Source organism: Melopsittacus undulatus, chromosome 4 (genome assembly GCF_012275295.1).
Source record: "Melopsittacus undulatus isolate bMelUnd1 chromosome 4, bMelUnd1.mat.Z, whole genome shotgun sequence".
NCBI lineage: Eukaryota > Metazoa > Chordata > Aves > Psittaciformes > Psittaculidae > Melopsittacus > Melopsittacus undulatus.
This window is the reverse complement of record NC_047530.1, coordinates 5,867,487-5,880,260: the sequence shown is the minus strand read 5'-3', so window position 1 is coordinate 5,880,260 and position 12,774 is coordinate 5,867,487. Positions and strand designations below refer to the sequence as shown.

Genomic DNA, 12,774 nt, shown 5'->3' with positions numbered 1-12,774 from the left:
ATTGCCTCCGATTGGCTGCTGTTTTATATGATATTTTGATGTTGTCAGGTTCTTACCTATGATTTGTATTGTTATTGTAACTTTATCAGTCATGTTTTCTATCTGAAGAGTGATTTCATATGCTCCTGAGTGATGAAGCTCTGCCTTTCTGATAAAAAGGATTGTATCTGTGTTGCTGTTCCGAATTCCCACATCTTTGGAGTCTAGAGGTTGACCATTTTTCAACCAAATGATTTTGGGTCTTGGTTTACCCTGAAAAGAAAAGTAATAATTATTATTTTTTAGGCTATCATAGCTTTCCATTTTCCTTTCCCTCCTCCCCCCCCCCCCCCCGTTCTTTAGTGATCTCTAGGTCTAGAAAGCCTAATTTAATTTCTAGAGTTGAGATAGTAAACTCTCTAAATACTTTCCAATACCAGTTTTCTTGCAGACTTAATATTTGATCCCATGTGTGTGGTTTAGTGGCACCATGCCCTAAGGTTGCCATTTAGTTAGAGAAGAGACTGAAGTTATATTGAGAACAAATCCAGAACAACATTCTCATGCTGGTCTGGTCTCTTTACCAGGCATGTGTGAAGCCAGCAGTTGATCTGGCTTGCATTGATTATTATTAAGTAACAGAATTCTTTAGTATCTGAGGAGTTTATTAGCTTTCTTTACCTTCTCCCTCTCTTAAAACATTTGATTTTCTATCCCCAGGGATTTTTAAGATCTTAAAAGAAATTGTTATAATCTTGAAGTCTTTGGATGTGAAACTTACTGTGTAATTCCTTCTGCCCTTCTGCATTGCAAAAATTGCTTTGGTGATTGTCATCCTAAACTGTCAGTGTTGCTACACCCATGGAAGACAATTACATCTGTGGTTTACATCACTGTCACTCAGCCATTTCCAGGAAAACTATTAGATAATAGTTCTCCAAATGCTGTTTGAGTACTGCTTCCACAATACAGGTCCAAACCAAGAATCCCAAGAGAGCAGAAAAGGGCCATATCATATTTCTTAACTGTATTAATAGTCGATCTATCAGAAAATAACTTGGAGGGTTTTTTTAAGTTTCTGCCAGATTAACATGGTAAAACAGTGCAGCACAGGGATAGGTGAATGCCAGGAGTAGCTCAAAAGAGTGAGGAGAGAAAATGAGATCATCCAAGCCAGCAGCCAGGCTGCTCTAGAACTCAAGTCTAAGGACATACACTGCCCTCCACCTCCAGTAAGCATCAGAGAAAACCCTCTAGAAGGCTCCTTAGCTCACTGGGTGTTTGTAACATGCTTGTAAGACCATTCCCCTACAGGGGGAAATGAGCATACTCAGATTCATGGTTTAGGTGCCTAAAAGCAGGCAGAATAAAAATAAATCATTGTGTTTGCTGCATTTTTGTTTCAGGTTTGTCTGGTGTCTGCTCAAGTCTGTGAAGCATAATTTAATTTTTCTGTGGTATTAGGAAAAAACATTTCTAATAAGAGTCAGGCCAAGATCTGTCCAAAAGAACACTTAAAGGACTTCTAAAACACCTAGGAAAGCTTTTCTTTAATAGATGTTCTTTTCTCCAGCATTGAAGTCATCAATTGTATTGTAATTGATTTTACATCAGGGCTGTTAACAAACCCTGAATGAGCAATGGGTTTGGAGCTTCTATTTTCCCCATTCTTCCATTTTCTTACTGCTTTCTGATAAGAAGTACAGTCATCTCAGGCCTGTAGCGCTGAAATATTATATACCAGAATATTTTGTCCAGTTCCAGTGTACCTTCAGCCTGATCCCATGTCATACAACCTTACAAATACCTGTTAGACAAAGACATGTCTTCCCTTCTTCAGCTAGAAGGTATAGTAGAAATTCTTGAACAAATAAAAAGATGTGTTTTGGTGTTCTGGGGTTTGGGTTTTCCCCATATCCATGTCTATTTATTGGTGAACTTGACAAGAATTGACTCTATCTTACTTTCCAAACAGGTTTTCAGACTGATTGCAAGATTAACTAATTCTTGATTTATTGAGTAATGAGGTGAGTCAAGGATCTGGCCCTATATATCTTGGCAAAAAATGAGCATGAGAAACCATAGCATTATCTTTACTGTAAGGCGTACCTTGATTATAAATCAAGCTTTGGTACTGCTGGTGTTCTGATGTGGTTGATCAGATATGTTCACTCACAGCACCTCCTTTTTTGTGATGCAATGAGTGCCAGTGAAAGGTTGCAAGTGTTCATAGTGTTGGTTTTCATATACTCATATTTATAGACTGTGAAAAGCATAAACAGATAGAAAGCATGTTCCTAATACATATCTCAGAGGATTGGATTTCTGCAGTATGTAATAGGTAATCCGAGAGAGAACAGTGATTGACAGTGGGTAAATAGCACATCAGAGAAAGTTCAGGGAGTTTATGGGCGGGGAAGAACTAATTGAAATGCTTTTACATATTTATATTCACATAAACGTGATTGGCAAGATGACTGCTTAGCAATACTGTGAATTTTATCCCCTAATAGCACGGAATAACCCATCAATCATGTCTCCATGTAGTTAATTTTGAAAGAAGAGTGTGCTGATTCCCTTCATTTCAGCAGAATGTCCCACCTGCTTGATGCACTCAACAGAAAAGGGGTTAATGATGATGTTGTACTTGTTCTTTTCTGTACGCTTTAATCTAAAGATTTGCAAATAGCATTTATCCCAGGATGCCTTGACAAGGCATGAAATAGAATTTAGCATTAAATGACACAGTAGTGACCTCAGATGTCACTGTCAGGGTTGCACAGTGGGAGATACTGACTTAAGCTTTAGATAGACAACGTGCTGCCTGCTTGTGTTCCCTAGCTCAGGGTTCACAGTAATCCCCATGTTTATGTAATTTTCTCCTATATTATTTTTAGAATTTGAGATTATATTCATATCTACTTAGTCTTTTTCTTCAAGAAATGGTCGGTGATTTAAACTGTTTCAAAACGTAAAGTGAAATGTTCTCCTTGCTTCTTTTTTTGGGGGGGAAGATCATCGGTTTTGCATCTTTTAAGTAGCTTTTGCAGTATTAGGAATTGTAGCTGTATCTGGAATTCAACACTGTGACAAATTGTCTTTTAGGAGACAGGAGTTTATGCCATCACATGATTTGTCTGTCAGTCAGCTACTCTGATGTCAGATTAGCTGAGTACAGTTTCAAGGAACTGATAGCAAGGTGAAAAACCAAAACTTCAGTTAGAGGGAAAGTTTTCCACTGAGGGAAAGCCACTTGGCAACAAGTGAATGATCAGGCAGGATAAGGGAAGCTCTGGATTCATTGCTGTATCTCCAGCTTGGAGAACTGAGGATATGTCACCTAGGGGAGTAAGGCAAATCTCTGGGAATATTGCAATGAGGCTGCTCTAATTGAAAGAGGTGGGTGGTTATGATGGGAAGATGATATGGGGATGTTGTTTTAACCCCAGCTGTCAACTAAGCACCCCATTGCTGGTGGGGTGAGAAGCAGAAAAGGCTTTGATACTGTACAAGCACTGCTCAGTAATAACTAAATGGCTCCTGAATTATCAACACCGTTTCCAGCATGAATCCAAAACATAGCTCCGTATTAGCTACTGTGTTGGAGAGGGACTCTTCATCAGAAACTGTAGTGATAGGACAAGGGATGATGGAGTCAAGCTTAAACAGGGGAAGTTCAGGTTAGATATAAGGAAGAAGTTCTTTACTGTGAGGGGGGTGAGGCACTGGCACAGGCTGCCCAAAGAAGAGGTAAATGCTCCATCCCTGACAGTGTTCAAAGCCAGATTGGACAGAGCTGCAGGTGACATGGCCTAGTATGAAGAGTCCCTGCCATGACAGGGGATTGGAACTAGATGACCTTAAGGTCCTTTCCAACTCAAACCACGCTATGATTCTACAAAGAAAACTATTTCTAGCCTACCCAAAACCAACTCAAGGGGAAATTAGGCACAAACCTATAAAGCACAAAATTGCATCAGTTCCTCTACTTATGTGACAGCATGTCAACATTGTGCAAATTTTCTTAAACTCAGACATCAAAGCCACAAGAATATCTGTTTATTTATTTTTTTTAAGACTTTCACAACTTGGGAAGATCAGATCTTGAATTTAGCATGTGGCTAGACCTCAATGAAGGGGCTATTGTAGTAATTTGGGAGATAAAAAACATTAAAGAAAACAATAAGCATGTGGTTATGTCAAGGTAGTGCAGTCATGCAATTCAAGGCACTTGCTCCATGTATTGGTTTGCAATTGTTTACTGATTAGATATATCTTTGTGAAAAAGTAACTTTTCATGTAATCCAGGCACCACATGGAAGAAGATGTATTTTATATAGATTTTGCTCTTACATAGATAGTTTTTTGTTTTCCTGGTGGTACTGCCCAAATAAAAGACTACAGGTAATGTGTGCATATACATTTCCCTTGCTGAAATGTTCTGCATATCTCCATCATCTTTTACATGAGAATTTCAAAGCTCTTCGCTAAGAAGTCATTACATTTTTGAAAATGCCAACCCTAAACAGTGGAGAAATTTTAGTTTCTTCAATACTTTTAGTTTCTTCAATAAAAATGAGGATGAGATTAAATGATATGTTTATCATTACTGAGGATATCTCTCTCAAAGCCAGCATCTGCAATGTGCAATTTCTTTCCCTGTGGCTGAGAAAAGCTTTTCCTTTCCCAGGCTGATTCTTGCACTGAATTGATATTAGTCTTGCAGCTGAAAAAATGTATGTGGTCTTTTACAAAGAGTCATTATAGTTGCTTATACAACTGTATATACAACTGTATATATATACAGTACAAAATGCAAAGACAAGATAACTGGTTAGGTCAGTCTGTGCATGTATTTCAGCCACTTTGTGCATGCCATCACAGCATGTATAGTTACAGTGCACTCTTGATAACCCTTGGCATGGTGTGCTTTGCACACCTTGAGCTCGTGTACTTTAATATTCAAAATATTCTTTCTATACACACCGAATCTATAGGGCCAATTCTGATACTTTGTTGAGGTATAAAGTCTTAATTTTTGTAGTAAGCCTTTCAGAAGTGAACAGGCACACCGGTATGTTGGCTCCAGAAGAGTAGGTGGTTGAATTCCTATGCTTTTGTGTACTCTGTCTTTAAGATGCATCCTGTGGTCAATAAGCAGGAACAAGCTTGCACTCACAACACTTTCTTTCTCCTCTTCCCCAAAAGGAGGGATTATGAAAGGAGTTATGACTGAAAGAAGAGTAATGTTTTTTGTTTGATTTCTTTAATATTTGAGAGTATTTTGTAAATCAGCCATACTTATAATACTGCTTAAGCAGTGAAGAAATGGGAACTTGCATAAGGGAAACTATGGCAGGGGTTTGGAACTAGATGATATTTGAGGTCCCTTCCAACCTAAACCATTCTGTGATTTTATTATACTACTTCAGGTAAGAACTGAGAAAGAAACAGAAACCAATACATACCTGAAAAGGGATCACAATATTGATTGTCTCACCCACTTTCTTCACCAGAGTCTGCCTGAGATGACGTGGCAACCAGATTTTGGGGCGCTCTGCAGTTAAACATTAGTACATTAAACACAAAGCTTTTGATAATTTGAAACATTACTTAAAACACAGGTGACTTCCGTTGGATGTGATCTTTTTATCTGGACTTTGTTTCTTTGGAGAACTTGATCAGTTCAGCATAAAGGATGGCACAAATGGTGTGTGGGAGCAAAAAGTGATTATAGACTATAGTTAATCTATTGCTGTATTGATACTGCAGCTCTTTGTAAATTGCATTTGGAGATGTTTATGGACTTAGAAAGTAGAGCAATCTGTGGATTTCCTTCACCTTTCTACAGTCATTTAGTTCTTTGTTGATGTGGAAGGAGCGGAGTCTCATTGTAGCAGCCTATTTTTCGTTCACAAAAAGAGGACCTCAGTGCACTGTTTTCCTCTAGACCTTCCTTTCCCTTACTTCACTGGAAAGTTTTCTCTGTTCTCCATGTTTTTCTTATTCTTTTCCTAGTCATTTGCAGAACGAATTTCTTAACATAGAGTTGCAGTATCTGCCTTCATGTCCATTTGGTTTTGAGATACATTACACCTTCATTTCATTTACAGAGTCATTCTACTGTCAGTGAGACTCTGGCAGACACTTGGTGCAAGTCAAGGTTTGAGGGTTCCACTATTAGCAGCTCTTGATATTTTTTGGACTCCAGTCAAATGAATTCCAATCTGCTGCATTTGGGTGATACACAGGGTGTTAATTAATAACCCAGGACAATCGCAGATAACTGCTTCTATTTCAATAGATCTCTTGCTGGAGCCAGTGCTGTCATTTTGCAGTAATAAAACTGCTTTTCCAGCAGAGAGCTATATATCAAGATAATTTCTCTTAAATGCTGACATTGGCAATACAAGTGGTGAAATGTCCAGATTTTGAAAGAAGTAGGATTTTGATTTAAGAACTGTGCTTTAGAAATGTAAGACCTGGGCAGTATAGTAAGTTCTCAGAATCAGAAGTCAAAGTGAAAGAGATATTTGGGTGTTATTCTCAGAAAGGGGAATTTTGTCCCAAGGAAAAAGATGAATAAGATTTATTCAGCCCAGATACTCACGCAGGATCTCTTGAACAGTAACAGGATCTTTGATTATTGCTGCTCCACTCTCACCAGCCACATTTACAGCCTTTATACGGAAATGAAGTTTGTCCCCTGTGACCAGGTCTTTAATCAGTGCAGATGTACGCTCAGTTAGGCCAGGAAGAGCTGGCATCCATTCTGTAGCTGCAAGTACAGGATTTACACACTAATAATTATTTTTCCAAACAGATGCCTTGTCTACAATTGAAAGTAAATTTATGTTGGGGTAAAATGGATTTAACATGTAATACCACACTTAAGACAGAATAAACTAAGCTGGAAAGAGAACTCTGGATCTAGAAGATACCTTTACACATGAAGTTAAGGAATGTATGCACTTTGTTATTCAAAATAGCTAAAGATAAGGGCTCTTTGGCTAGCTCCTTTGGCATTCTGTTATATAAAGCTTAGAGCTATGGGGTTTCTCTAAATTATTTTCGGGGGGGGGAGAATTTTGAAGTATTTTTAGCAAGAAATTGAAGTCTTCATTTTTTTTTTTTTTTGGAATAAGTGTATCTCCTGTGGGTGTCCAAAGGGCTTGGTGAGAGCCACATGTACTGAAAACAGTCAGAGCACATAACTGTTGGAATTCATTATTAACTTCTCAACTGGTATTGTAGAACAGGATACTTGGGGCTTCCTTAGTTATTCTAATGACACAGAAGGATGACTGTAAAATCATTGTTCTGTGAAGATGTTGTAATTGCATGATGCTGCTTCATTAAAGACTGTCAATTATTTCTGGACAAATTACACCCTGTAAACCTCTACTTTAGATTATATGGCATTTGGGCTTTGTGTCAGGGTACATTTCATGATTGAAGTGATAGATTTGTTGTTGGATTTCTATGACATAAATGTTATGTTGTAGCATCACAGTAAATTTGGTGTTGTAGGTATGGTGCTGCCCAGCAGCAAATGGCCCCTTCTGGCCAGCTCCCCCCCCCCCCCCCCCCCCCCCCCCCCCCCCAGTTCATATACTGAGCTAGACATTCTATGGTATGGAATATCCCTTTGGCTAGTTTGGGTCAGCCATCCTGGCTATGCTCCCTTCCAGCTTCTTGTGACAGACCATGCGAGACTGAAAAGTCCTTCATTAGGGTAAGCGCTACTTAGCAACATCTGAAACACTACTGTGTTATCAGCATTATTCTCAGCCAAAACATAGCACTACACCAGCTACTAGGAAGAAAATTAACTCTATCCCAGCTGAAACCAGGGCAGGTGCAATTATACTCTTTATTAGCAGATAACAAGTATTAAATGAGATGAGGGAACATTTAACTTGAAAGCTTGACTTATGTTGTTACAGTCTTGTTATTGGCTTTAAGAAGTATCCAATTTCTGGATGCTACAAAATATAGTAGTGACTGGAACAGCACTGTTTGTGTTTTGTTTGTTTAGGGTTTGCTTTGTGGTACTTTTCTGTGTTCAATTTTATGATGATTGTGAGGATGATGTTATGCTTGAGGTGACTTTCATGGTTTTACAGTCATGTGGTCACTCTGGTGACGGTGTTAGTCATAGATTAGAGTTCAAATTTAATTATACAGGATATGGTTAACTCATTGGGATATTGCAGTGAAGTTATTGCAGTTCTAATAACAATCGGGTGCTGCTGCCTAGAACTCATGCTTACTTACATCCATCTTTGCGGTATTCCACAATATAACCATCTAATCCCCCTGCTCCAATTCGCTCAGGGGGTCTCCATTTCAAGGTGACAGTGCTGTCAGAAACGTCTTCCACTGTAAAGTGGGTTGGTTCACTTGGAGGAGCTATAAGGAAACACATAGAAGTAAATTCTGAGAAATAGCACTGTAACAAGTGAGAATTCGAAGGCTACAGAAGTGATCAGCAGCTGAATTACACAGTGCTATCTCTGTAAATAGATATAGCAGTTTAAACATGTAACAAATGATCATGTAAGATAAGTTCAGCATAAGATTCCTATAATAGAGAGGGGAAAAAGGGATTAAGATAGTAGTTCCTATTCGTGTATGCTTCCTTATGAGTAAAAGCAGTGAAAACAGAGCTGTCAAAGGGTGTCAGATTGTCAGCAGAATTCTGCTGACATGTTTAGAAATAAAAATTGCTTAAAGTCTGTATTCTGTACTTATACCCTGTTGTAATCAGACAAAATTCACAGAAGCACATAGTCAGAAGACCAAATTCATTAGTGACTAAAATTGACTTCACTCATTTTCCTCTAACAGTGGAGAAAATAACCCAGTTACACCTATGTGCTTACAGGAACACTATTTCTTATTTGTGCATTTGAAACAGAAACAAGATGGAGAGAAATTCTTCAGGGCTGAAAACTTTTCAGTTCAGTTACCTATAGCTATATCTTATCTTTATAGAACAGGAGCCTTGTGGCTCTTTTTAAACCCACAATTCAGAATTTGGACTACCAGCAAAATTCAGTCACCTTAAGCATGACTGTTGTTTACTGATTCAAAAACAATGGAGAAAAGTCCTTACTGGAGAATCCCAAATACACAAATGTTCCTGTGAAACCATTGATTCCAAAAAGCAAACAAAGATAACTTTTATACAGTGACATTCAGAGTGCTGGAACATAAAATGTGGTATACATGGCATAAAAGCAGTCATGTTCAGGACATGTGTGTTTGGCAGACTGTGTGTATGGATTATAAACTGAACATCCTTTAAATATACACAACAGATATAAATATTAAAAACATTTTCTATATAAAGTAAGGTAATGACAGGTTTATAAATTGTGCAACAGGTTGAAATTGATCTTAGTTCCCAAAGTTATTGTAAAATTAAAAAGTATCACCCAGTTCCCTTTCTGTAGCTGTGTCAAAACTTTTCATATTCAAATAGCAGCAAGGACTGTGAACAGCACACAGGAGGCAAAGGCAGTTGGGAGCATACACAACCACACAGGACACGATCAAAACCCCAAACCTCTTCTCTGAAGCAGTAAGTGTGAACTTTATCCTTAATCAATAAAACTCTGCTTATCCCATGAAAACTGTGGACCTTTTGTTTCAGTGGCTCCGCTTGATGAGTTTTGGTTTCCTTCTCCCTTTCCAGAGCAGCCATTGTGTGTTTGAAATCCAGAATCAAGAGACCCTTCTTGTAGTTCATCCTTTCCTTCTGACCCCTTCAGTGTATCATCTGCTTTTATGTTATCTCCTTCAGCAGGATGTCCCCCTTCGCTGACATTGGTAGATTTAGCAACTCTGGTCATTTTAACCTCCACCTATTTGTATTTTTGTGGGTCTTCTCTCTCAAGCTTTTAGCAGGCAAGCTTCCTGAGGACTCCCTTAGTTTGCTTCTTGCTCAGGGACAGCAGGAGACACTGCACAGCAGTGTTGGGAAGGATTATTTATAGAAAATCATTCCTCAAATATTTTCTTAATCAGCTATCCTTTTAGCTGTGAAGAGGGCCGGGATTAAGGGAGCACTGGGTGGGATACTGTGATATTTGCACCCATAAGGAAATGGGAGAAGCTGAGAGGGACAGGGAAATTTCTGTCAATTAGTTCTCTTCTCCAGATCCAGCTTGACACTCACACCTCTAATTATAACAACTACAAATTCATCAGCAGTTTCATGAAACTGGAACCTCTGTGCTTCTCAGGAACAGGAATGAGAAACAGAGAAGAGGAAAATTACAAAGGAAAAGGTTGATTAAATGTAGAATATAGAGATGGGTGATACCTTCTTTCCTAACACCTTTTTTTAGGTATAAAGGCAGTTGAAGAGGAGAAAATTGTCCTATCTTGGTTTTGGTGTAGAAATAGTAGAGAGTGGGGTAAAACTCACCAATTGGCATGAAGGGCTGGGAGGCAGGACTTGGCCGGGACATGCCGATAGAATTCACAGCATAAACCCGCATCTCATAAATGACTCCTTCAATCATTCGCTTGGCTTCATAGGTTAGGTCTTTTAAAAGGTCAAAGTTCAGCCTCATCCATCGGTAGCTCTTCTTCTTCTTTCTTTCTAAAATATATCCTGGAAAGAACAGCTTTTCTAATGTAAAGTAATTGCTCTCACATGCAGCAAAAAAGAAAATCAAGAAAATCACCTTTCTAAATTTGATTTATATTTTTCCAATGGCATAAAAGAGCCAAATGTGATTCAGAATTATAATTTATAACTGAATTGTGTGAAATCTTCATCTTTCCTGCACTTTCTTTTTGTATTATTTCCCTTTTATCTGACATTCTTACATGAACAATTATACTTTTCAGAGTAGAAGCAATTTAGAATCAGTCTTGTATTAGGCTTTAAGCACATTTTGCATTCTATACACTACTATTAAGTTATTTAGATGTATGCAAAATAGATATACTAGAAGAGCTGGTTTAATTGGTGAATCCTTTTTGTCAAGAAGTCGTATTCACTCTTAATGGCGAGAAATGTGTGAGATATGTAAAAAAAAAGTGTGTTCAATGTAAAGCCCTTTCACTGGAGGAAAAATTGCCTTTAAATGAAAATGCCTTTAACTCTATGAAACATAGAGTTAAAAATTTAATTTCTTACATTCTGCTGCAATCCACTCATCTGGGCTAACAGCATAAATCCCAAAGCAAAAGATCAGTTGGAAGAAAAATTTCCAAGACACTTCCCTTTTTGTGTCTTGGTTTGTTAGATCTTTGTGTCTGTTCAAGGCCATGTTGGACAGGGCTTGGAGCAACCTGGTCTAGTGGGAGGTGTCCCTGCCATGGCTGGAGGCTGGAACTGGATGAGCTTTAAGGTCTTTTCCAACTCAAACCATTCTGTGATTCTATGAAATAGAAGAGTGCTTCCCAGACATAGCAGATCCCAGATCTTCTTCAGCCCTCTAGCAAAGTGAGTCCTGACCATGCCAGTGTTTTTCTTGCTCTGATTCCCTTAGGAAGGAAAGTGAACATGTATGATTACAGAGAACCGAGAGAGCTGGGTGCACTGCAGAACAAATCTGTAGCATAGCTTAGATGTAGTCTGGTATGCACAGAATCCAGCTCTTTAGTGTATCACCCTTCCCTCTCAACATCCACAGACTTTCCCACTCCACCATACTCTTTTTCAGAATGATATGCCAGGCTGGGTTATCAGTTTAGAAGACAAACTTCTCACTTCCCAAAACTGGGAGATGAATCTATTATTCCTAGTATATATTATATATATACTTTAGTATATGTCCCTAGATATATATATCTGTAGCTCTGTATCATATTGGAAACATTTGTATAGATTATTTTCCAGTGACTTGCTACAGAGGAATTATTAACTCTTTCTTTCCATCTGGCTATATTAGATTTCTCAGCATCTCTGTGTTGCACATAGCATGGTTGGATGTGTCATATAGATTGTGTTGCGCGTAGACTTCTTCCAAATAAATTTAGGTTTAAAATCTGTTAATCTTTTAACTGTGGAGTGCATAATCAGAAAACACACTGAGTAGTGATTTACACATACCATGTATTTGCATGGCATTTGTATGTACTGTATGTCTGCTTCTCCCCGTTGTCTACAGAGGAAATGTCCGTGACAAGGGTCAACTACAATAGTATAAATCTATAGCAGGTTGTAAAGACTTAAGAATTGAGCTGTGTAGATTGGTGATTCAATCCCTGCTGCTCACAAAGTTTGTGGCTATCAAACCTAAACATATTCCTTTGGTATACCTGCGGAGCATGATCCACCCTTTCAGTTTCTAATGGGTCATGGTGAATGACAGGCATGTTTGCTGACATGATGTAGGCACAGTCACCGTGCATCAGCAGCCTTCTGTGTCTACACTGACTTACAAGAAGAGTAGGGGTGTCTACAGACTATTTTGGGAAATGAGTGGTGGAAGTACCTGTGAGCTGACAGGTTATATCATCACTTCTTATGTATAAATTTACTCCTGCATGCTTGTTTTCAGTAGCTTTTAAATGGGGTTGAATGCTGAAGCAAAAATCTATGGTTCCTTTGACACATCCCTGCTTTTTTCCTCTCTTCATCGGTGTCTGTGAGACAGAGAGAACTTTCAGCAACTCAGTTTCTGTTTCCTGCCAGAACTGAGACACTCCTTCACTGGGGCACACCAGAATTGCAATCTTAGACAAAAAAAAGGGTAAAAAGGAGGCAAAAAAGGCAATACTAGTACTGCTGGTGACATTTGGTAAAGCAGATTATTTCCCCAAATGCACAGA

At 38.5% G+C, this 12,774-nt stretch overlaps 1 protein-coding gene across 1 annotated transcript in view; it reads right to left on the bottom strand.

The window, feature by feature from the left end:
* The window catches only part of MYBPC3 (myosin binding protein C3), a 59,676-nt gene that overhangs the window by 8,590 nt on the left and 38,312 nt on the right, over positions 1-12,774 (bottom strand). Inside the window, exons 25-29 of the mRNA XM_013130312.2 lie at positions 10,415-10,603; positions 8,257-8,391; positions 6,590-6,757; positions 5,448-5,536; positions 57-252 (exon numbers count right to left, since the gene is read on the bottom strand). Coding sequence (XP_012985766.2) covers positions 57-252; positions 5,448-5,536; positions 6,590-6,757; positions 8,257-8,391; positions 10,415-10,603 — 777 coding nt within the window. The remainder of the gene's footprint in view (positions 1-56; positions 253-5,447; positions 5,537-6,589; positions 6,758-8,256; positions 8,392-10,414; positions 10,604-12,774) is intronic.